Here is a 25,281-nt window from a genome sequence, read left to right as displayed (position 1 = left end):
AACAAATATATATAGTTATATATAAATGTAAACCAATGAAAAATCCACACATTCAGTATGTTTTCACTGTTTTCAACCAAAACTGATATGATTTAAATTTGTAAACCTCTGTTAGGATGAATGCACAAGTCACCGAAATTGAGGAAAAAAGGATCATAAATCATGTCTGCTGCAACATCATAGAGAATTATAAGCAATCAGTGTCATATCATATATCATTTGTCAGGAAAATCCCATTAGAAGGTTGGAATGCATTTGCGGGATTGAAATTTGTCATTACCTTCCACATACCGTCCATCTGTAAAGTGTACAGTGCGAGTTTTTAGTCAGAATCCATGGAAAAAATCATCAATCGTAATTAGGGCTTACATCACCATGGGGTGGATGTTTTTTTTTCCCCTCACATGGGAACCCAATTGATGGTTGAACTCTGAGGTTGAAATCACAGAGAAAGCGAAGGAACAGCTGCCCGTTTGGATTCGATGGGATGACATGGATGGACCCAGGAACACACAGGGTGGTAAGGCACTTGAGGTTTTGCTGTAGCTCTGTGTTGGCCTGCATGCTTGGTCATACCCAGAGGGCCAAGCAACTAGCTTGAAGTCCATTTTCACAGTGTGTGTGGGGAAAAACTACTGTAGGCGCCGTTTAGGGCAGGTTATTATGTTAAAACATAGACTTTGTTCTTGTTTAATTCTTTGCCTCATAACAGAAGTAAAATATAGAGGAAACAGCACATAGTTGCTATATATGTATAGTGCAATGGAAAAAAGGCAAGAGAACTATCTGTACTTTTATATTCTATAATCTTGGGGATCTTGGGAATGGGGTAAATGATAGGGTGCACTTCTTTATAGAGGAGGCAAGATAACACCAAAACCTCTGACAGTAATGCTCATTCAAACCATCTAAAATAGTGGTGAGGCAGATACGACACACAGATGCAATTTTGCTCTACCTGCGCAGGAAAATACAGTACGGTAGGTGTGACTGACTGTGTGTAGGTTAGAGTCCACACCAGCGACACTGTGATTATAATGGACCTGGGTAAATATTTTAGATGGCAAAAATGGGAATTAAGGATGAAAGTAGGATATAAAAGGTGTGTAATTACATCAGTGGCATACTCTTTGAAAGCATATCGCCTGGTACTGTCAAGGTCACATTAGGACATGTCCTGTACTGTCCAAGTACAGGACTTGCACGGTATGTTGCTATTCAAGGTCTTGAAACAGGAAGCACAATAATTTAGCAGGGTGAGCAATCCACAAAGTCCACAAGGCAAACACAGTGCGGTGGTAATGGCTGCTGTTCATCTCCGAACACCTGTGAATTAACAACCAGGGGCTACAGCGCAACATCCAGTAAAATGAAACACTGTTTTCATATCGTTCTTCAATTGATCTCAGGGTGAAACACTTCCTGTGGGACATGAAAGCAGAAGGCGATGCCGCGTCGCACGGGCCGTGTGGTGAGTGAAAGAATTGAATGATACAGACTGAGTCAGTATACCTGCTGCAGCTGCACGCGCCTCCTTTTGTTCTGTTAATTCTCATTCATACAGCACAGTCAGAGTAAAAAAAAATTTTTAAAAAATGGTTTGATTAAAATGAATATCTGATGTTAAGACAGACTGGAAACTGATTTGACACAAGAAAAGTTAAATAAGCACTAATCAGTAACATTAACTACCTATTGGTTACAACTAAAGTATTTTTAAAAATGATATATGTTAAGAGAGTGCATGGGCTGCGGTCACGGCTCTGGGGAGGAGGGAGCAGGGAGGGGATCATATGACAGCCAGACTCTGACATCCGAGACACTGACACACCCACAGGTTGGCAGAACCTATTGTTGGTATTTTAACAGGGGGATCTAGACAAAGTAGTCACTAATAGCATTTTAAAATCATATTTATTACCAAAATTATTCATCTGTATTGGCTGTAACGCTGGACACGTGGTGCATGGTGGGGGTTTATCACACTGGTGTTGAAATGTTCTCCTATCAACGTGTTTCCCATTATGTGTTCAGCTTCCTCATAGATCAAAATATACTGTTGCTTATGTTGGCCAGCTGTACAACCTCCTTTAAAGTGATTGTATGTTGTTATGAACAGATCAGCTGTGGAAATGACTTTATCTCTGTACACAAGGTGTGCAAAACAGTGCCAACAGCAAAATGCCAGTATCACAACTTCATTGTGTCATGTGACACAATGAAGTCCGGTGAAAAACCTTAATAGTCCCCAAATCAGGTCTACTTCATCATGATTAGGGCATAGAAGGAATAGCTGAACTAATCTTTTAAATCCAAACTGACAAAAGAAGCAAAGTTTGACCAGGGTTTAATGCAACAATGATCATTTTATGACGATGAATCATGCTACAATTTTGCCTGTTTCGGAAAGGGGTTTTGAATCATCTACTGAACACTGAAAGCCAGGAATTTGGCACTTGTGCTCTCCAGCTTTACAGTTTCTGTCTTTAATTAGTGGCATCACAGGTAATTCATTTTTCCAGTATTTTAAGTGTAAGTTTTTCAGAGAGAGTTTATCTTCAGCTCACACTGTCCCTATCCTTCCACTTTAGTGGAAAGATAGGGATATGAGTCTAAATCTTAGCTCTGAATTCTCACAATACTACTGTGCGGGACTATTTCCTGGATCTTACCTGTGCCCTTAATCAGGTCGGCTACTTGGCCTGCAGTTCTGGGGAATGTGGCGAGAATCAATTAAGGGAAACTTGGAGAGGTAAGCACACACATCTGTGGAGGACAGGGGAAAACACTATAAAGCTAAATAATACAATCTGTTAAAAACACTTTCACATTATCCTCTCGGTTGGTGGTAAAGACCAAGCTCTGAGAATATTTTAAAGCTGTATTTTTCTTTCCCTGCCTTATGAATAAAGTATTTTTGGATATCAAGTTCTCTGAAGAGGCTCGAGATTAGTGCTGGGAAAGTACTGATTTCACCGCAAAGTCAAACTATCAATCACACTGCAGATACACATTTATTTCCCAAGTGTGTAAGGTCCCTGCTTATGTACATTATACGAACATGTTGGAGAGCGTGAGGTCAAACGTGTATCCTGATATAAACAGTATCACACTTAAAAGAGCAACGAAGATTCAAGCGTTAAAAAGACGTCTGCAGAGCAGTTGGTGTTATTTGCTTTGATCAAAATATTGTAAATACACTGCAAAAAAAGAAACTCTGAGTAGAAGTTTAAAGTCAAGCAAAGGACAGAGGAGGGAGAGGATAGACTAGGGTGGCTCAGCTGTATTTAGCCATGTGTCAAACAGGGTATGTGCAGATGAGAAACAGCCATCAGTGAGAGTAATCCTGGTGTATGAGTGGATAAACACAAGAATACAGAGGAAAACACGAATACAGTAACTCAAAGTTAGACAGAGGAGGTTGACTGAAGTTACAAACAGGTGATGGGCAAAATGGAACATTTACTGACTTATTAAAGTCATGTTAATGTGATGAAGTGGATGAACCAGTACAATCAATAATCAGAGGCAGCACTATTGAGTGGCTAAGGGAGGCAAAGCTTCCCCCGGAAAGTCAGAGAAAAAGTGTGCTGAAACTTGGTCAAGTGGCATTTTTACATTGTTACTTGTCCAATGACTAATATAGATTATTTTAGTGGGAAGGAGAGAGAGACAGACACAAGCCTGTAATTTCCAGTCCTATTTCCAGAAAAGTTGGGACTTTCTAAAATGCAATAAAAACTATTTGCTCGAACCTTTAGTTATCTAAAAAAAAAAGGTACCCCAAAGAAGTTTTCATATTTAGAAATTGAATTCTAAATGCCTTCAAATAAACTGGGCCAAAGGCAAAGCAAGACTCAACAGTTTATAATGTATTCAATGAACACGAAATTAACAGCTTGGTCACAAGCTGGTAACAGGTAAGATCATCTCTGCTATGAAAGGAGCATCCACAAACTTCACCACTGTGTTCAAAAAGTACTTTACAAATTACATCGAGAGGTGGGCGACTGTATAACGCGATGGTCCTCCGAGCTTTCAGGTTGTACTGCATGAGACAATCTGCAGCTGAATCCAGAAGTGCAACCTGAAACCCTGTGGAGGAAGCCACAGATCAAATCTGTGAAACGTCGCCGAGTTTTCCGGGCCCAAGCTCATCTCAGATGGACAAAACAGTGGAAACATGAGAACCATGAGTTATAACTTCTGCTTGTTGTCAGAAAAAAAAAAAAAAAAGTTGGGTTCTCTGTCTCAAAACACTACCAGGCTGTTGACAGAAAAATGTGCAAAAACATGCATCAGCGATGCTATGCATGATGGATGGCCAGCATATATGTTAATATACTACTGATGTAGAGGAGTATATGGAGAATTTGGAGACACATGCGCTGCCATCAAGGCAATGTATGTTCTCAGAAGGTCAGTGGACATTTCAGTGGGATAATGCTAGGCCTCATTCTGCACCTGTTAACGGCATGGCTTTATACGCGCCACGTGTGTATGCTTCACTGGGCGGCCTGCAGTCCAGATCTGACCTTGGAGTGTTGAGCAGCTGAAATTCTCTATTCAGCAAAGTATTCCACTTAATAATCAGCATCTTTGGTTTCCAAATGATTAGATTAAACCGTGGAAAACATGCCCCTATCTCTATTTTTAAGTGTGGTGCAGTTGTCAAACTGTTTATATACATGAAAACACTACAAGTCGGGTTTTTTTGGCAAATGTTTCAGTTAATTAACAAATCACAGATTTTAGTTTTTAGTTTTTTTTAGAAACTAAAAATCTGTTTCTACCAACAGATTTCTACCAATCCTTTTTTAGGATTGGGGTTTGTAGGCTGCTGATTAGTAAAACCTGGCACTGCAATCCTGACTTTACCTTTTCCTACAGTCAGATGTTAAAATATCTGCTTTAAAAAAAAATGTCAATAAATCTAATTCCTTGCTCTAATACTTTCTAGCAAGTGAAGTACGATGTATTAAAAAAGAACAATATAGTGTCTATACAAAGCACAAGATGGGCCTTTTATGAGAAAGGAAAGTCTGCATTTTTTAGCCTTATTGTTATGAAATATCCGTTCCCGTGCAGCAGTTCATTAATGTCATGGAAAGATAGCAGCTCCCACTGCTTTAAATGTAGTGATTTCCATGTTACACAGCTTGCCAACACATAAATAATGCCCCTAGATAATGAAATACACAAAAGCGCTTGCACTTTATGGAAAATCTGTATCTCCAGTTGCTCAAAGATGAAGAACAAAACAATGATTTATTTGTACAAAAATAAATTATCACATTATTTCTAAGAAGCGGTATTGAAACATGGGTGGGGAGGCTATGCTAAACCTCTCCCTAACACAAAATTAATTTACTGTAATTTATATGACCTCACTGAGTCCGGTCAATATTTTGTCAACACAATCATGCCGGGAAAAAAAATGTAATCTATGACATCATGACAACATAAACAGACCTCAGTGATTGAGATTTAATTATTACAAATGAGCTGTGTGTGGCCATTCTGCTGTCAGATAAGATGTGTTGCTGGCGTAATGACGCTGAAGTTTGGCTGTTTTGCTTTAACTTTGGAGGAAACAGCAAATGCAGCGTACATAAGGCAGATAAGGTAATGACATAAGAACTGCATTACGAGCAATGAGCCTTTCTAATGTCATGCAAGTGCACAAATTGCATGGAGTTTATCTTTCTTTTTGAAAAAATTAAATGTTTACATACAGTAGGAAAAACATTTGAAGCAAATATAAACAAGGTAAGTTAATATTAATGATATTGTAAATAACAACTTAAGAGATAAAAAAGAGTCAGGAGTTGAGAGTTACAGTAAGATTCAGGAATAAATAAATGAAAAGTGTAGTAAGTTCTCAAGTTCTCTCAGTGTAGTAAAACAAAAGTACGCACTTTGTGAGTCTTTAACACAGGGTTCATTGCTAAATCCCTAAATATTTGCCTTGGGTGTAGGGGTGGTCAGTGGCTGGGTGCTGGGGGTTGGTAAGAGAGAGGGTGTGTCTGTAGCGAGTCACCGCCTTGGAAAAGAGATCAGAGCAAGTTCTGGCCTAATTACCGGCATGTTTACACCTACACATCTGGGCCGTGTCGCAGTCTGCTGAGTGATGGGAACCTAAAATACTATCATGGAAGCAGGTCAGCACATACAAAGTTGTTCATTCAGGGCTGAAAACATATAGACCGAGAGCTTTTGTGGCATCCAATGAAAAAGATACAGACTTGGAATAAAGTGTACACAGTTTGGATTAGACAGCCTTACATTCTCTTGATCAAGCCGAGTGTTTGTGTGGGTTGTTTCTGCTTATAAATTAATAGTGCAGGATTCTGCTGCCAGTGTGGGTGTTTACTGTCTGGCTCTGTAATTTGACCAGGTATTCAGATCAGGTCTGACTGACTACAGGTTCCTCGGGCCTCTTACTGTATTAAACCAGCAGCTCTACGAACAGAAATATAAGCCTGTTGCTCGGCTCGGTGTGCTTGTCCACTTTTAAGGTTCGGACTATAATATGTCAACAAAGATTCAATGGACTTGATAAACAATTCGTGGCTCCCAGAGGATAAATCCTAATGACGTCATATCGAGGTCATACAGATTCACAGGTACAGCTTTTTTCAGTGAGAACAGAAACCTCAGTGCTATTATTTCTATCTTTTATTTCATCATGATTAAATGGCCTTTTTAGTCTTTTTCGATGTCATACAAGGTCATACAAAGCAATGACTACTCACCTTACTCAGTTACAGTAAATAGCTTTGAGCTTAGCCAGCCAGATACATCTGAAACAGCCCGATAAACTTCCTATAACCCCTGTTGACTTCCTGACAAATAGATCCCTTTAGAAAGTTCGTCATGAGGTTATGAAAATTGACTGGAAAATGTATGTAGTATATTTTTCTTCTGTACATACTTACATAGTTACAGCAGCTGATATTGTACATCTCAGTAGTTAAGGAGGAAGAAAAGGTAGCACAATTCTCTTCCTCACGGTCATTTTTCAGACTGTAGGGTATCATCATCCTCTCTTATGAACCCGTGTAGCATCTCATGTAGGCTGCTACTCTTCTCTAATTCTCTAATTCAGTAATTGTCACCCCAATGGCCACCATGTGCAGTTTCTCACAGATGTTTTACTAAAATATCCCTTTTAGCGTCACATGTCAGGCAGACTAATTTACTCTCTGCTTTGATAACAAGTCAATGACAAATATACTAGTGACATTTTCTTAAGTCGGCAATAAATGTGTTTAAATTTTCTGAATTGAATGCGGTCTTGAGAGTCTGATTTTTATTTCTGCTGTACAATCACAGAGAAGAAATTGAGACAATAATTTGAAATTTTTCGTGTGTTATGATTTGGACACTCTTTTTATTCAGGGTAAATTCTAAGCTCCATTTAAAGTATTATTTACTGTGTGGCAGCCATCAATTTTCATAAACATTTAAATTGTGAATGTCATGGGAATTAATGTCTCAAATTATAATGCTTTAGAACTGGAGTCCCCTACTGCTTACTCATTTGCGAACCACAGACAAGTCAGGGTGTAGAGACTTTGATCCAAGTTTCACTTTTTAAGGTCTCAGCGGGGAGCGAAGGGGAAATGTCTGCCAGTCACACCCACGCTTCCTGCTCGGGCCTGCCTCCACGACAGACACAAACCCTAAACAAGACACAGCTTCCCCTTATCAACACCGCCACAGGCAGATTAAAACAGTTTGTTCCCAAAATGTCTATTATTACACTTTAAATCACCCGTGTCACCCGTGATTAGGAACAAACACTTGTCCTAATTACAAGCAGCCACAATATTCATCATTTAGGCTATTATTCATTATTATTTATGCAACAAATGTGCCAAAAAAAAAAAAAAAAAAAAACATTCAGAAACTAAATCCTTACCAGACATGGTACTACAGCTATTCGTGTTGTGTGTAAAACTCTGCAGCACAACATTCATCTCTCTGTCATTTGAATAAAATAAACTTGCTTTAAGCTTTTGCAGTGAGTGGGTTGTTTTACAGTATCTCATTTTGAACTAGACGGTCACACTGAAAAGATCTACATTGAGTCAATGCTAAAGACCTTGCTTGTGCCGGCGGCCATTGTTTCCTCCATTGTTCTCCCTGGTGACTTAAATAAAGATAGTCTCCAAAGCCACACAGCTCTAAATATGTATTTCTGCTGTGCTAATTAGAGACTGTCTGTCGAGCGGGCACTGAGCCCAGGACGAGGGATAGCTAAATATACCAAAACAAAAACAAAGCTTCCAAACGGAAAATTATAAACATTTAGACAGAAAGTCGTGGATAAAATTGCAAATATAGCTGGAAAGGTGACTTTGTGTGTGTGTTTGGTTTTTTTGAAGGAGGAGCACGGCAGTGAGAGAAGTCTGGTTGGTCGCAGGCTTTGAGGATGGAACTAGTGGTGATTTTAAAAGACAACGGTTAACCTGTCAAGCAGCTTCACTGATTTTATCCATTCTGAGTCACGGTGTACCTGATGAATGCCAGGCCAATATTCACTCTGCTTGAAGTTATGTTTTGGGCAACCTTCTAATTCATCCAGGGAAACTTTGACTCACGTTTGATCCAAGTTAATTCCTACATTTCCTATTCTGTTCTGGGAAGCCAGTGTACAGTGTTTGTCTGGCCTTGTGTTGTGCTGAAAAAAGCTCATTTCTGCTATTGGATATTTGATGAGATTGTACAACAAAACAATCTGCTTAAAGATGCTATAATGCTTTATAAATGTAAAAAAGTTCTCTGTGGGTTTTTCATTAATAAACAACCAGTTGAGCAGCGCAGCTTAATGTGCACTAATGGTAACTGGTTAACTGTAATAACTAAAATGGGTTTTGTCAGTGTTTCTGTGCGCATTGATGTGTGACATTTGCTAAAAAAGGAAATAATTCTTTTCCTATCATATTCCATGAGATATTGTATGCATACATTATATAAAAAATATTGTCTGTATGCTGCATGTATCCCCACAAACCAGTGCCAGATTCAAATTCATACGAGATGCTTCTGAGGAAAGTTGGCACTGTGTGTTAAAGACATTCTTAGCAGGAACATACCAAAGTACAGTATGTCTGGGGTCTTAAATTTAGTTCAGCTCAGTGAGATGTCCAAACTCTGGAGATGCCTAATATCTTTAACTAAAATAACTGCAAATAATGCCGCATATATAGATGTGTTCACTACATCCTAAGTATGACACTATTGAGCAAAGGCATGGAAGTCTGCAGTATTTTTCTCCAAGACAGTCTGGTTTGTATATTTCTCTTTGAGTAAGGGCTGGACAGTAATAATCTAACTTACTCCTTTAATGTATTTTCAGTGGTGTAAGGGTCAGTCAATTGCCATCAATTACCATTACTGTCCCTTTCACTTCTGCCTCACTCTCAGCTCAGCAAGAAGTGCTCTGACTCAGCCTCCAGGAAGGTGAACTGTTTTACTGTTCACACATTTCCCCCTCGCTGACCTCAGATGACTCCTTTCTTTCCTCCCTGCAAAATAGCGTTCCTTGAGATCCTTCAGCACCGCCGCTCAACGGCACATCTGACACATCTGGGAACCAAGGGTGGATTAAAATGCTCTATGTCTACAAGGGTTTTTTAAAAGTGAGTGTGCGAGAGGGAGTGCGTCAAAGGCTGAAGAATGGAAGCCATGCCACAAGTCCCGACTTGGCATGTTCAAACTGTGGAAACATGTGGCCAGCAAAACGATTCAAAACATAACAACATATTTTTAAGCTTGACTCGGAGGCTAACTGGGAGTCGTGTGTCGATACCCCGCTGTTTCATTGGTTTGGTTGGGCTGCTATTGTAAGCTACTGATTCACTAACATTATAACAAACTGTTATTTTAATAGGACTTTAATAATACTCTAGTGATGAGTGTTGGGCACTGTCAAAATTTGTCATAAAAATCTTCACTGTGTGAGCACTGATGTGGGAGCTACTACAGCTGCACACGATGAAGTAAACCTTAAATAAGACTGATGTTTTAATGTAAATCGCACTCTCCCACTCTGCCTTTTCCACCATTTGTAGATAATGTCTGAATTGATTAACTACACATTCTCAAATGCGTCAGTTTCAGCTGAGGAAACTCTTTATCTTTTGGAATGCAAAAAGTGATGCAGCTACAAATATAAATCTGGGCTGTTGTACTGAAATCCAAACATGATTTTGTTAAGAGTGATACAAGTGGCCTACACTTGTCCTTCTCAGTGTTAGTGTTATACACAGATGGACATCAAAATGTTGGATAGAGATGAAGCGCAGTGGATCCAGTTGATCATGCACATCCGTGCATTTATACCTATCCTGAACTTCTCTCCAACCAGCTGCTGCGCAGTCAGCAGCAGCTGACCACACACAGCAGATAGTTCACTGAATGACACCGTGTACACGCATACATATACTTTAAACATGTAAAACCTGGTCATTCACATCTGACCCAACAGTTCAACACAAAAGGGATTTCAACACCACTTAATTCTGTTCATCAGTAACCCGAAGCTGAAGCTGTGAAATTATTAGGAGCCGCTCTCCTAAAAGCAGTGGGAGTAGCCAACAGGATGGAAAAGAATTTTTTAGAAAAAAGGGAATTGTGACAGTTTCAGATTTAAAGCCACTATAGAATTTGAAAAATTCCCACTCTGGCTCTGCTCAGTGGCTGTATCAAACAAGCCTCTAGGATGAATGTGCTGAAATCAAGACGTAAACTGCACCCATTAAAAAACTATTTGTAGAGAACATCAGATTTTTTTTCCCCCCATCCCAGTTCAGTTTTGAATCTGCTTAGAAAGGTAGAACCCTTTCCAAATCCTAATCAAACTTATTTAGGTTTACTTTTCAGCACTCTAAATTCAAGTTACAAAAGCTAAAACCCTTTATAACTAAACTAAAACAGTTGATTCTGTTGTAAAAAAAAAAAAAAAAAAAAAAAAAATGACGTGGACATGTGACAGTTATTTATTCAACTCAACTCAGCTTTATTGTTATCCCAAAGAAAAGTTCCTTTGCAGCCAGGTATTGAAGTAAACAACCAAAACCGACATCAGTCAAACAGCAATTAAATAAGGACAGAGGAGACAAAGTGAGACATTAATTTTGATTCGTTTCATACGTCTGTCAAAATTGTGTGTGGACCTACTATATGTGTGCAGCAAAGGCTTTGATAATTTGTTTAATTATTCATGGGGATACAGGTGCATACTTCTTTTCTCGTGGTATTTGCACATAGGAAAAGCGATGGCATTACACATTAGGTCCATATATATTTGTTTTCTTCCCTGGTGACATGCAGGAAGTGAAGACAGCTGCAGTAAAGCCCTGGCAAGCATCACCAGGGAAGGAGCCCAGCCTCTGCGTATATCTGTGGATCCAGACTTCACTCAGTGATTGCATAAAAATGGTTGTAATTTCTACACAGTTCACCCAGTATTTTCAATCATACCATTAAATTAAAGCTGACAGCATACATTTAAAGCACATGTTGATTGTGATATTTCAAATCCTTTCTGGTAGCATACATACCCAAAATTATAAAAAAGTCTCTCACTGTCCAAACATGTACCTGTAGTTTAAGAATGAAAATATAGAACTTAAGAAACACAATAAAAGTATGTTTTCACCTACAAACAAGAATAAAGAATAAAAAGAAACATTCTTGAAAAGTAAATTTGTTCACTGGCAGGTGCCGCTTCAGATGCAATTTGCAAAATCCGCCTGTTTGAAAATACTGACCTGATTATTCATCTGCTTGTACAGTTGTGATCATAAAACTTGACTGGATCACTATGAATACTTCATGAGGGACCACAGAGCAGACCACCGAATGGAGAGTCTTTCGTAATCTGTTGAAACTGCTTTTCTGGACTCACCATCTGAATGAATTTGATGTGTGTTTGCCATGTACAACAATCTGCGATAAATGAAAACCCCATTAATCTTGTACACAAATTTCTGACTTCAACACAGACTCAAAGTTATACATAAAAGGTCAACAGTGCTCAAATAGAACAATTAAAATTCACTTAAATGGCCCTTAGCAAGTTTCACCATTAGCAGGCTCTTGGCCAAACTCTGGTTGGGATTTTGACCACTCTTCTTGGCAGAATTGATAGAGTTCAATTAAACTTGTTGGTTTTGCAGACCTGACTTTTGAGCATGGTGTAAATATTTTGATATGGTTGAGGTTACGACTTTGGGAAGGCCATTCACAAAGCTTCATTCATTCCACAGCCATCTTTGATGTGTGTTTGGAGGCAGTACCCTGCTGGAGCAACGAAGTGTTTTCAAGCTTCAACCATCTAGCTGATAGTTTGAGGTTAAACTGAAGAACTCTGAGGTAATGCTCCTCCTTTATTATTCCATCCACTCTGTGGAATAATGCAATGCACCATGTCCACTGGCAGCAAAAGAGCCTCAGAACATAATGCTGCCATTTCTGCGTCTAACAGTATAGTTTTTGAATTTAAAACATACCTGTGGTCACTGTGGCCAAACAACTACCAAAAGGCTTTTGGCCAGCTGCAAACTTTAGCTGAACTTATGGGTGTCAATTTTGGAACAGGGGCTTGGACGACAGTCTTTCAGTCTATGGGAATGTAAAGCTTAAACAGTGACACTCATATTTCAGCAGCAAACAGTTTATGGCAGACCTGTGCCATGATGGGTTTTGTTTCTGAGCTCCATAACAAATGTCCTCTCAGCTACATGAGTCTTCTTACAGACCTTGGAGATTGGCTTCACCTCCCAATAATTTGTATTTATGTACAATTATTTAAACAGATTTTTTTGTTAATGTTGGTGCAAAGAAGCTACCGGCTGTGCCAGACCTCTGAAGGCGTTGGGCTTAATGACTTGAAACAACTGAAAGAAATTTCCGAACACATCAAATAACTAATCACAGTAGGTGTATGTATAATGTATGTATTTGACCCAATACTGATGTAAAATGAATAAATCCTGTGCACAAATCCTCAGAGGTTTTATTTATCAAAGATGCATGTTGTACAACTAGCTACAAAAAGAAATCATTTAAAGCCTGATATGATCACCACTTCTAATCTAAGCAATGCAAACATAAATGTGCAGACAAACACACTTTTTTAATTCATATGTTAATTTAAAAATTGTGTCGACAGAGTGACACGTAATATAGATTTTAGGTGATAAAATGTGGAGTAAAATGCATTAAATAAGTCAGTTAAATTCACTCAGAAACCATAAGCAAATACTAAAACAGGTTGCATTTAGTAACATTGCATTATATTATATCATCACAAGCCGGTTTCTTTACCAAACGTAGCACCTAGATGGACGTCACACTCTCTTCGGTTAAGATTTAATCACCACAGCCCCCAAAATCACAACCACTTATACTGCGAAAATATATTGCAGTACATATTAAAGACAATGTTCTCACACAGTTAGCTGCTGCTACACAGGTAATGGAATACATTATTTCAAACATGGTAAAAGGCATTAGTGCATCTCAGGGTTAGATATGTTGCACATGACAGCAAGGTGACTTGCTGTTGGGGGCATCCAAGCATAGCCCAGCTTTAAATGGTGAGGATTCAAACATGATGTTATGTCAAACCATCTGCACTCTGTTTACTGTATAATTTACTCAGATATTTTATTAAATATTATTTTACCTCAATCTTGGTCTTTATTTTTGTGATTTCTTTTCTAGTCCCTATAACACTGACTAAACCTTTTTATCCTCTGTGTCCCTTCTCTAAGAGGTTCGCTGAAACAATGGATCCAGTGAAAATACGAGGGAAAGAAAATCACACAGTAGTCAGAGACCATGCAACTTTTCCTCTGTCGGTACAGCACGATTAAGTAACCTGCATCTATCAGTGACTTAATTATCTGTTGTAAAATACCCAGAGTGTTAGCACCAAAGTGTCAGAACCAAATATGTTTCCTTTGCAACACATGATGACATAATCTCACCATAAACTATGACACTTTCTCCACCAAAGGCCTTTTGGGTCCATAACAGTCAACGCCAAGCTGGAGCTTTACAAACATGTTTCCTTCACAGTCAGACTTGGACAGATGGTACGCATTTGTGTAGTATCAACTTTCAGACAATAATGTGTTGCTCCCACCAAGCTAGAAAATAGAAATGTTGCTCTTGTTTTGTGGGGAACCAAGTATCATCCGTGACTTGGTAACAGACCATGTTTGCCAGGGAGGGTGTTAGTGTGTGAGCCTGACATGCAGCGCTCCATCAATTAGGGCCGGAAATTATTTCATTGCCACACAAATTAGCACCACTTACGTACTTCAGATGAAACCGAGCTACTCTCTGTGTCAGACGGGATGTCATTGGTACACAGTCACCCTCGTGGACCATGGGTGTTTGTGTCTATCCCTCCTCCCTCTCTCCTTAGCAACCATTTGTCAGCCCCGAGAGTCAAAATTAAAACCACACAGTTGCCTGACTTTTTTTTTTTAAAGTAATAGATGCTGATGATGAAGGGACAGAAATTCAGTTTATAATTTCCAGCATTTGTGTGTGAGGGCAAAGTTTGGTTGTCTGACAGGCAGATGTACATGTGTTTTGTATTTGGTGTTTTAGCGCTGTAAGTGCTCTGATTTTTAAGTGATGTGGAGCACAGCTCGGTAACCCAGTATTTGCTGTACGGGGGAACGCTTTCAGTCTTATAGCATTTGTGAACATGTAGTAGATGCTTTATGGGTAGAAATGTGTATGAACCGGTGTGTGCATGAACACTGCTTGCAGGTACAGTCAGTGTTTGATGGGGTAATGGGGCTTTGGATAGATGGAACAAAAACAGCCAGGGTTCTCTATCCATCCCCCGTCATTTTTAATGGCAAACACTGCAATATGTGCTTTTATACACAAATACACATATGATTTATCATTCAATATTATATTTGGAGGCTCAGAGGTTTAATCTTGGCCTATAGACATAGGATTTAGCATTGCATTATGACACCATTCTTTTCTGTAAAATACAATATTAATAGTCTAAAATAGCCTACCTGTTTTCAAAGTCCAACAAAGGCTTAGCATCACATTACACTGGAAGTTTCAGCTCATTGTTTAATTGTCTGTCATGCAACTTTGTTTTGGTTCACCCTCACTGCTGGCACAGTGTTTTTTCCAGGGGCAGCAAGTGGCTGCTTTCTGGTGAACATAGACTATTGGCAGTTCAGGAGATTGTGGAGACCCAAACAGAGTAAATAATGGACTTACATGTGGTAGGGGGACAGAAACATGATTTGAAAGGATAACAATTCAGAAAGTGGTGCGATGTCCAGCATATGTAAATAAGCAACTAATTAGCTTAAAAAAAGAGTCAGAATATTTTACTAGGAAATAATGTTTGTGTAAATGTGTAAATTAGTTGCTAGGAGACCTCTGTGGCACGGTCCAATCGATACCTGTTAACTATGCAAAACAGGAAACAAGTGTAGTTGCACAAAGTAACAGAACTTTCAAAAACTATACAGTAGGTCTGTTAAGGAACATGGTATAAACTAAACTTTTATTTTGACCTTTTTGATTGTATTATATGCGCGAGTGTGGAAGCAGTTTAGAATGATTTGAAAATATCTAATTATGAGAACCCAGCTAATGTTGTCAGGTCATTAACAAAAATGCTTTTAGCATAATGTTTTTAGCATATGGGATGTTGCCTTTGGTTAATGCAATTTTAAATATATCGTAGTTTACCAAGTGTCAGATCATTTGTGCCAATTGCTCCAGACTAATACTTAGAAATGATATTTGAATGAATAGGCTATATTTATTTTATATCAATGAAAACGTTGGAGGATTTTTCTGCATGGCTAACGAAGTGAGTTGATTTGAAATGAATGAATATAAATATGGCAATAAACAACTTTAATAAAAAAGGTGTGCAGGTTGATATGGTGTAACTACTGATGGTGTTTGACATGTTTCTCAGGAATGGGTACGTAATTCAGTTATTGCAACAATGCAAGAAAAGGGCTATAAACAAACTGTGATACTGAACTAAAATGCCCGCCTTCCATAACTGACCAGCATTTTTCTGTTCACCACATATTTATTTTACTATCATTATGATTTTCCACTTTTACCACAGGACAAACTATCCCAGGCTGTACCTATTACCAGTAAGAAAATAATCTGGTAGATGTTGAACAAATACAACCATAGCAATCGCACAAGTGTGTAATGATGCTGTAAAACATGCCCAGGCAACCATTAAAATGCACAGCAGGCCACATTACAGGCTAAGTGGTTCTATAATCCCCAGTAATCTCTGGTTGTATGGTTTGACATGGACCAGAGCATCTTCACCCCCTGTAGCTTTACGTCGCGACCTACCACCCCTAGTTTTTGCGTTTCATGTAAATATAGTGTGTAATGACACACTGTCAGAGCACAGATGCTATTATGGCCTTGCTACCATGCAGAGGTCATCTTTGCCACCCCACCCAAAGGAAGGGCCCGCCTCACCACCATGGTTAAAGGCCCTGCTTTCACCCAGACCAAAATCACAGACGTGAATTTATCTTTACATTCTGACCAGGGTTGGGTGTGCAGAGTGCAGAAAACCCTATCTGAAACTTTTCAAGTATTAGCGGAGACTTTACTTGCTGATTAGTAGAACTGTTTGTTTTTTTTTTTCTCTTAACATGTGATCAGCCATTTGAACCTTTTGCCTGGGGCTGCTGATTTCACATGAAGCAACTTCTCTCCTAGATGTCACACTGGCAGACTTAGCAGGGCGCACAAAATACCTCTGCAATTTTGAGAAAGAGCGAGAGAACATCCAGCACGGAGAACAGTATCTATTACACTGCTGCTTTGGGTCAATCAAAGAAGACATTTACAAACATTCCCCTTTGAAAGCTTACGTGGTGATAAACTGTGTGTGTCCTGCATATAGGGTCTGGTCAATGTTACCATGAAATACAACAGTTCAGTTCCAACCACTCCAAAGGTTTTATTTTTTTTTTTTACAAGTCCCAGTTCTGAAGACATGCTGCCAACTGGTTTTCTTTAGTAGCAGAGCATATTACTTGAGCACTTAGAAAACCATCCGTGATGCCATTTTATTGTGCTGCTCACAAAAGTTCTTTTCATCTCACAAATAATTTGCAAAGTGATATAATGGAAGCACTTGCTCCAGAAAACTAGGTAGTTGAGCACGATGCAGGACACATCTTTGATCGCTATTCACTAACAGTATTTCCAAATAACACAAAGAAACAGCCAAAAGTACAAACTGAGTAATGTTCATGATAGTGTCAGAAGATTTTCCAGATGGCTGTGTTGCATTGAAACCACGGGGCTCTCTCTGGCGCTCAGGTTTGACTTGAAGCCATTTTGTCATAGAATTTGTGCTATATTTCCCTTCATTTCCACACCTCTGTCTGTGCCGAGGCTTTTAGTTTAGACGAAAACTAAAAGCGAAGACCTTGAGGTAAGAGCCATCTGGTTAACCTGGTCTGTCTTACGTGCCTCCACTGTACAGTAAATTTTTTATTGGCAGGTTATTGTATCGAACACTTCCTGTTTAAACCACACGAGGAGTAATTAACCCTAAGCATCAATACTGTGCATGGTAAATGCCAGCAACTGGACAACTGTCAAAAGCAACACGTGACTTGTAAACAACATTAAAGGAAAAACTGGCACATGAAGAAAATATGCAATAGGGAATAAATAAGTAAGTTAAAGTTTAAATTTGCCAAAACAACAGTTTCCACTTTTATGTGCTAACATGCTGTACTGATGAGAGAATGAATAAAAAAAAAAAAGCTTGGACTAAAGAAATGCCTCAAGTAGGCTTTGAGTACGACAGCGGTGAGTGAGTAGCATTAGTATTATTACGCTAGATTATATCCTTGTTAAACTCGTAACAATACTTCCTATAATGTTTTGAGAAAATAAGGAGCACATTTTTGAAGCACTTTAAAGAGGTACTATACAGCCCTTGAAAAAGTCAACTAGGTTGTGTCAACACTCTCTTAGAAACTTAAGGCTCCAAGTTTGTCAATATGCAAAGCTGACTCCTTACTGCACACTTGATGGAATCCAGAGAGAAATGCAGCTGCTCAACAAGCAGTTAAAATACCAGTCAAATAATGCCCCATTTTGCCCAATTAAACCTGTAAAATATGAGTGGCACTTCAACAATGATCAATGTTGTTTTTGATCAAAATAAACTCATTGTTTTTCACTCACAGTCTCACATTTGAAAGTTATTAAAATACAGTACTTCAATTCATCAACTGTTATCAGTTTTCACATCTGTAAATAGTCCGTTCGGAAAGTTTATACACTCTTACTTTTTGCACATTTCACTCTTGTACTTTTTGCTCAGCCAAACACTGCACCAAGTCAACAGCCTGCATGAGGAAGAGGAGCAAGGACATGTGGTGGTTTACGGAAAGGAAGACAGCAGAACAGAGGAAGACACAGGCCAATTCAAAGACATTAAACTGTCTAAAATGAAGTACAGGCCACACTTGTGGATGATTACATCACAAGTCTCACGGCTTCACAGGGGCAGAAGCTTGTTGCCATTTTCTACCTAATGCACACAGGCCCACAATATCTGCAATCACACAAACATACCCTAGTCAGGAAAGGTATGAAACCATTTAATATTACACTACAATTCTTTAGACTGTTCTGTAATGTTTGAAAGTTATACTGTAAGGAGTTTCTACATGAAACAAATATACCAGCAGTAATTTATTTGTGAATTCCATTGTAAAGTATATTCGACTGGCTGATGAGCTTGAACTGTGTTTCTACTCCAGCAGGAACAAGATCCAGAGCACAGTTTTAAAGGACAGCAGCATTTTCCATGATATTAAGGTCATCATCAGTTACCAATGAAACAACTACAGGAGGCTTATTTAAGGAGAACTGTGTGAAGTATTTCTTTACTGTACTGGATCACATTTTGTTATGTACTGTGTGGCCTATGCACCAAACAGCCACAACAGTAATACTAACCGGTGTAATTGACACGGGTCACTAAGGGAATTCTGTGGCTACAAGCCCCGTGTGCTGCAAGCTACGAGGAACTTTGTGTTCTGACAACAGCTGATTAAGGCAGCATTTAAATGTTCCCATGGTGTCCCTTGTCCACAACATTAAAAATCACCAGGGGACGTTAACAATGTGAACGACTGGCGTACAGTTACAAAAGCTGTAGAGGGCACACTCAGAACATGGTGTGACAGGCTAAAGTTACAGCTGTACTGTTCGGAAGATGTTTTTCTGGTTATCAGGGAGAATAATGCACCTGAAAAGGGAGGAATTACCTTGCAGTCTTATGTTTGCAAATGCCGCTGGGTTCAATCTGACAAAAGGCTGGAAATGTGACCGAAACAATATGGGCCACTGAGCTACTGTACAAGGCCAGCTTAGTGGTAATACTACCAAGTGTGTCACAAAAGAGAAAGATGTGCATGTACATATTCCCATATTTGATCCACACTACACCTGCTAACTTTCTTGATCACCCTCTTTAGGAATCTCAACACTAGAATTCAGAGAGGTGTGGTGCCACTATACTCTTGATTCGTAGATAAGATTATTTTCCTGAATGTTGATGGAAATTATGTTACTATTACACCGGATAACATTATTTAAAAGCATGAATGGTGTAAGGGGGATGGACACAGCACACCTCTCGCTGTGTCTCAGTTCTTCAATGTTAACTGTATACTGCCATTATATGTGGCTACACCACATAGTTTTGTTTCACATCGTCTTCACAGTATGTTTTTGTTGAAACATTACAAAGCTGTAAATTTCCTTGTGATTTATAGTGGTGTTCCCAAGTTATTTTTTTTTTTGGTTTTGTTACAGGATGTTTAAAATTAACCTTTTTCTGTCACCGATTCTACACACACACATTGTAAACACACTTGTGTTCTCTACACATAGACAAGACTCACAGTTGGAGAGAGGTTGAGGACAATTATTTCGTCTCAGCATCTAATAATGGAAGCATAAGCAGAGCAGAGTTTTCTGTAAAAGTCCCATTGTTTCATCACAAGATCATATGCAAACTCTGCCAGTATTGTAAATAATTCTCTTAACCCTGTGACCAGTAGCAACCCCATAGGACATGTAACCTGTTTGGTTTTCCTGCCAACATCACAGTAATATCCTAACAATTTAAAAGCAATGTAAATCACCAGACCATATGTTTTAAACAATTCAGATTTTATTTCTATTCCTTTAAAACCCCATATGCATTATATTAATACAGTATGTCTTAGCTGAAGCCAAACTAAATAAAAGACACAGTCAATCAAAGGTAACAGCACAGACAGTTACATGTGCAATCAAGTACATATATCTTCACAGTATCTAACTTTTATCTATTATTAGAGAAAATAAAATTGTGTGCATTATTTTTGAAGCCAAAGTAGAGTTTCATCAACTAGAATGGATCAAGTTCTTTTCCCCCTTGCAACAGAATGAGATTCCCTAATCCAGAGGTACTGTAACAGCCTTTTAGCTGCTGGAAGACACAGAGGGACATGGAACACATCTGGATGCTGCTTCCTGATTGGATGATCAACAAAGTGTCTTTTCCTGGCTGTTCTTCACTGACTGGATGAATGAACAGGAAATGGGGAAGGGGTTGGATGTTGGGGGCTCAGGGCTACCAGAACTTTGCTCTGGAAGAGGAGAGAAGTTCATGAAGTTAAAGTGAAAAAAACCTGGCAATCCACAGTAAATGGTAGAAGAAAATGAAAAGTCTAGCTGGATGGAGATGGCAAGCTGTGGCTAACATGTTAACTTCAATTAAGTAATGCAACAATATCCTCTGTCACTTTAATAACCATAACTACAACTCAAGATGCCACTGGTTATTCAAAAGGGGAATATGAAAACGTCTAGCAGGCTTACTGCCCCGTCTCATAGTATTATTCTACATTTTAGAACTAATGAAAGACAATAGTCCAACCAACGGTATGAGACATGTGTAGCAGCATGAGGTCAGACAACTCAGTGGGGCACATCCACTGACACGACAAGCCCTGTTAACATTTGGCACTTGAACCTGTCTTGGGTGGTCTGATTATGACTCAGCAGCTCAAAATACAGGTGTGAATGTACCCAAAACAGATGCTTCTGAAATACAAAACACTTAAGCTTCACAGTGGTAGGGTTTAGTGTCAGGGAAGCATGTCCACACAAAATTAAACACACGCCTTTGCACACCGAAGGCGTGTGGGGTTAAGTGTTGTACTGTTCTAAATATTTTGCTAGTTGGCCTATGAATCCCTTTCTTTTTTGGTCCATTCAGATACTGTCCACTCTGTCACTTCCCTCTGGACACAAGACACAGAAATTGTGCATTGTTGAGGACAATTCAAAAGGCTTATGGAAAATGCAATTACACTGTTTCTCCGAATGTTAAATGTTTAAAAAAAAAAATCTATTGGTAGAATAAACAGTTTCATTTCTGGTGGTCGCTGAAGCACTACAGGAATGCAAAACGTGTTTTTGCAGTACTGACATTTTAATGTGTATAATTTGCGATATGGCCTGCTCACTTTGGCTGGAGTATTTAAACAGATGTGGCTGTTTCTTTGCAATTGATAAACAATAGGTCTAACATATAAAAATGAAATATAAAGGTCAAACAGTACACTTTTTTTAACTGATTAATTGATTGAGCAAATTAAAATCCAACAATTTCGAAGAACATTGATAGTAGTTTCAAATATTTTTTCTAGCAAAAATTACATTCCCTTTCTAATAGAAAAATGCTTTGGGATATTATGTGCCAGTATATAATTATATTGAACAAGTATAGCTTAGCAAAAAAACATTTGTTTTACCGTTTATGGACATACAACATCAACCAACAAAGTGAGAAAATAATCAGCAGGTTTAGTGATAATTATAACCTTTAGACTAAAATTTGATGGCAATATGATAAAACTTAGGGGTGTAAAAATTAGTCAATATATATCAGAAAATTACATCAGTTGAAAACCACAGAATTAATTAAAATAGGTCTAAAACTGTGTGTGTCTGTGTGTCTAAATATGCTTTTGGACAAAAATGTTCTATGGATTTAGTTGTAGGGACTTCCCCTTCCCCTGGGGAAGGTTCTCCCAGACTGACTCACCTTCAGGACCTTTTTTTTCCCGTGTTTGCATTCAAATAACTAGTAGGATGTCTAAAGTGATGCGCCTGTCTCACAGTGGCAGTGCTGACCTTCATAATATACAATAAAATGTATTTTTACCTTCGGGCAAATGTCAGTAACACCGAGATCAAAATGATTCATTTGGATTAACTGACCACATCTTTAAATCTAAATAGGTACTTTGTTGCATGACAGAAAAAAAAAATCTAAACCTTATAAAGGTTTAACAACGCACTCTTCGAAAGAAATTCTTTACATTTTTTTGCTGTAATCTTTGCTGTGTAAAAACAACACTACATAGTCCTCTCTGTCCCAGACATGTTTGGACTGGATGCGACATGCTGACTCGTCTTCCGTCAAGCTGTGACGTTTAGATCGTGAATTCACAGGATTGATGGGAAATGTTATTCTTTAAAAGCTACTACACATCACATACTGGCTAAAACAATGCTATTAATTCTTTTTCTAAAACCATATACAGTCCTGGCCAAAAATATTGGCACCCTTGCAATTCTGTCAGAAAATGAAACCCTTCACTTCGAAAACTGTTCCAATTGCAAATGTTGTGGTATTCACGGTCTTATTGTTATTGTTTGCACTGGAACAACACAAAAAAACTGAAAAGAAAAGTCAAACTTGATAAAAATTCACAAAGAACCCAAAACATGCACTGGACAAATTTATTGGCACCCTTTACTTAATTTTTGGTGGCCCCCCCATTGGAAAACACAACTGAAATCAATCGCCTCCTGTAACCATGAATGAGTTCCTTACACATCTCTACTGGAATTTTTGTCCACTCTTCTTTTGCAAACTGCTCCAGGTCATTGAGATTTGAAGGAAGTCTTCTCCCAACTGCTGTTTTGAGATCTCTCCACAGGTGATCTATGGGATTCAGATCTGGACTCATTGCTGGCCATTTCAGAACTCTCCAGCACTTTGTTTGTATCCATTCTTGAGTGCTTTTGAAGTGTGTTTCGGGTCATTGTCCGGCTGGAAGACCCATGACCTCTGGTGGAGACGCAGCTTTCTGACACTGGCCACTACGTTGCGCATCAAAATTATTTGGTAATCATCAGATTTCATGATACCGTTGATACATTGTCAGGGCATAATTGTCATAATCCAGGGCCAGAAGCAGCAAAGAAACGCCAAAACATCTTTGAACCTCCACCATGTTTGACTGTAGGGACTGTGTTCTTTTCTTTGAAGGCCTCATTTCTTTTTTCTGTAAGCAGTGCCATGATGCCCTTTACCAAAAAGCTCTTCTTTTGTCTCATCTGTCCACAGTACATTCTCCCAGAAGGACTGTGGTTTTGTCACAAATTTTTCATTAATTTTGCCAGGGAGGTTGGCTCCAGTGCCATGGGCTGTAAACCCTGTACATTGGACACAGGAACATTAAGATCTCTGGAGTTGGACTTGTGGCCTTGAGATTGTCCATGTTTTTCCACAATTGTATCTCTCAAATCCACAGACACCTGTTTTTTCTTTCTTCTTTCCACTGTTTTCTTTTCTCCATGCTCAGTGTGACACACAACACAAAGGTTGAGTCAACTTTCTCTATTTTAACTGGTTGCAAGTGTGATTACCATGTTGCCCACAACTGTTACTAGCCACAAGTGTGTCTAAATACAAATTACAGGAGCATTACATGCTTGAAAAGCAATTTTCACAAGGTGCCAATAATTTTGTCCAAACCATTTTTGAGTTCTGTGTGAATTTTTATCAAGTTGACTTTTCTTCTTTGTTTGTTTTGTTCCAGTACAAACTAAAACAATAAGCACATGAATACGAAAATATTTTTTTCGAAAGAGAAGGCTTGCATTTTCTGGCAGAATTGCACGGGTGCTAATATGTTTGACCGTACGTAATTATCTAAAGACATCAAATGACATAATGTTGATACATAATACACCCACGACTTTAGTTAGTAGCGGTGTTAAGAATCTCAGAGGGCTTTTGAATGAAGTTTTCTTATTTCTGGAACGCAACTGGGAAGTTCCGTTTTCACTTTGGCACTTTATTGAGATTAACTGGTCCAAAGCTTCACGCCCTTCTACTTGATGCTCCAGTCATGGGAAATTTTACTCCGTGCATGTAGGTAGCAAGCATCAAGTTTTATTGTGGGGAGTGAAGGCTCTAGAGTTTTTGGAACAATAGAGCCTTCTCAAGTCTACTAATCTTATGCAATATTTAATTTCTACTTAATTTCCTGGAGTGCCATATTAAATAGCCACAAAAGAACAATTGTACCAGTGCTAACAGTGCAAAAGTAATAATATCCTTGTGTCCTTTGTTTTTTGCTGTACAGCCAGCAAGATTTTATTGTTTAATACATTTATAATTTTTATTATCTCTATTTAGCAGTAATTTCCATTTCCCTTTGACAAATACAAACCAATGTCAGCAGGAAAATAAATCATAACAACAAATGCACATAATACTGCATAATATGTGGAAGGGGACCTTTGCGTTATCCTGTAAAGTCTTAGTAAGAATAAAGCATATGTGCAGTTCTAGGCTCAGACAAAAAAGTTTAAATTCAGTTTTCTCACAAATGATGGTTCTTTCTCTCTCTTTAAGGTCATAGTTAATTCCTCCTTTCATGTCTTCAACAGCATTACTGGAATAAATATTGCTAATTATAGAGAAGTGGCTCGGATGGCTTATTATACCCTACATGAATGAAAATTACATAATGTCCCTTCATAAATTAGTTCAATGTTTTTTACCTGAAAAGGGTTCAGTAGTTGATCATCCTCTTTATCGCATCAAAGCACTTCCACTTGTCTGGGATGTAGAAGGGTTCAAAGATGTGAGGAAAGGGAGTGTCATAACCACAGACCCTAGTAATGGGAGCCTCTAGGTTAAGGAAACATTCCTCCTAGAAGTATTAGAAAAAAGACAAGTGAGGTTATCTACTTTTATTATTGGTCTAAGAGGCCAAACATCATACATTCAGGCTCAAAAAGGAAAAAAAAAAGCTAAATTTGTAAAAATACATTTTTTCAAATTAAAGTAATTTCAGAATAGATTTAATTTTGAATTGTTTTCTTTTTTAAAATTTGGTT

At 38.5% G+C, this 25,281-nt stretch overlaps 1 protein-coding gene and 1 long non-coding RNA gene across 3 annotated transcripts in view; both read right to left on the bottom strand.

Moving 5' to 3' along the window:
- Positions 1-11,008: 11,008 nt before the first annotated feature.
- LOC137130366 (uncharacterized) lies at positions 11,009-19,981 on the bottom strand. The gene is made up of 3 exons (XR_010914843.1): positions 11,781-19,981; positions 11,571-11,610; positions 11,009-11,409 (listed from the first exon to the last, which is right to left on the bottom strand). It is a non-coding gene; the product is annotated as an uncharacterized lncRNA (long non-coding RNA).
- Positions 19,982-20,243: 262 nt separating this feature from the next.
- Positions 20,244-25,281, bottom strand: part of bckdhb (branched chain keto acid dehydrogenase E1 subunit beta) — a 60,497-nt gene continuing 55,459 nt past the window's right edge. For both annotated transcript variants that reach the window (XM_067510442.1, XM_067510441.1), the window contains 2 exons: positions 24,943-25,094; positions 20,244-20,723 (listed from right to left, as the gene is read on the bottom strand). In XM_067510442.1, the coding sequence (XP_067366543.1) occupies positions 24,954-25,094 (141 nt within the window). In that variant the 3' untranslated portion in view covers positions 20,244-20,723; positions 24,943-24,953. The remainder of the gene's footprint in view (positions 20,724-24,942; positions 25,095-25,281) is intronic.

This window comes from Channa argus, chromosome 7, assembly GCF_033026475.1.
Source record: "Channa argus isolate prfri chromosome 7, Channa argus male v1.0, whole genome shotgun sequence".
Taxonomy (NCBI): Eukaryota; Metazoa; Chordata; class Actinopteri; order Anabantiformes; family Channidae; genus Channa; species Channa argus.
This window is presented reverse-complemented; position numbering and strand designations above follow the sequence as displayed.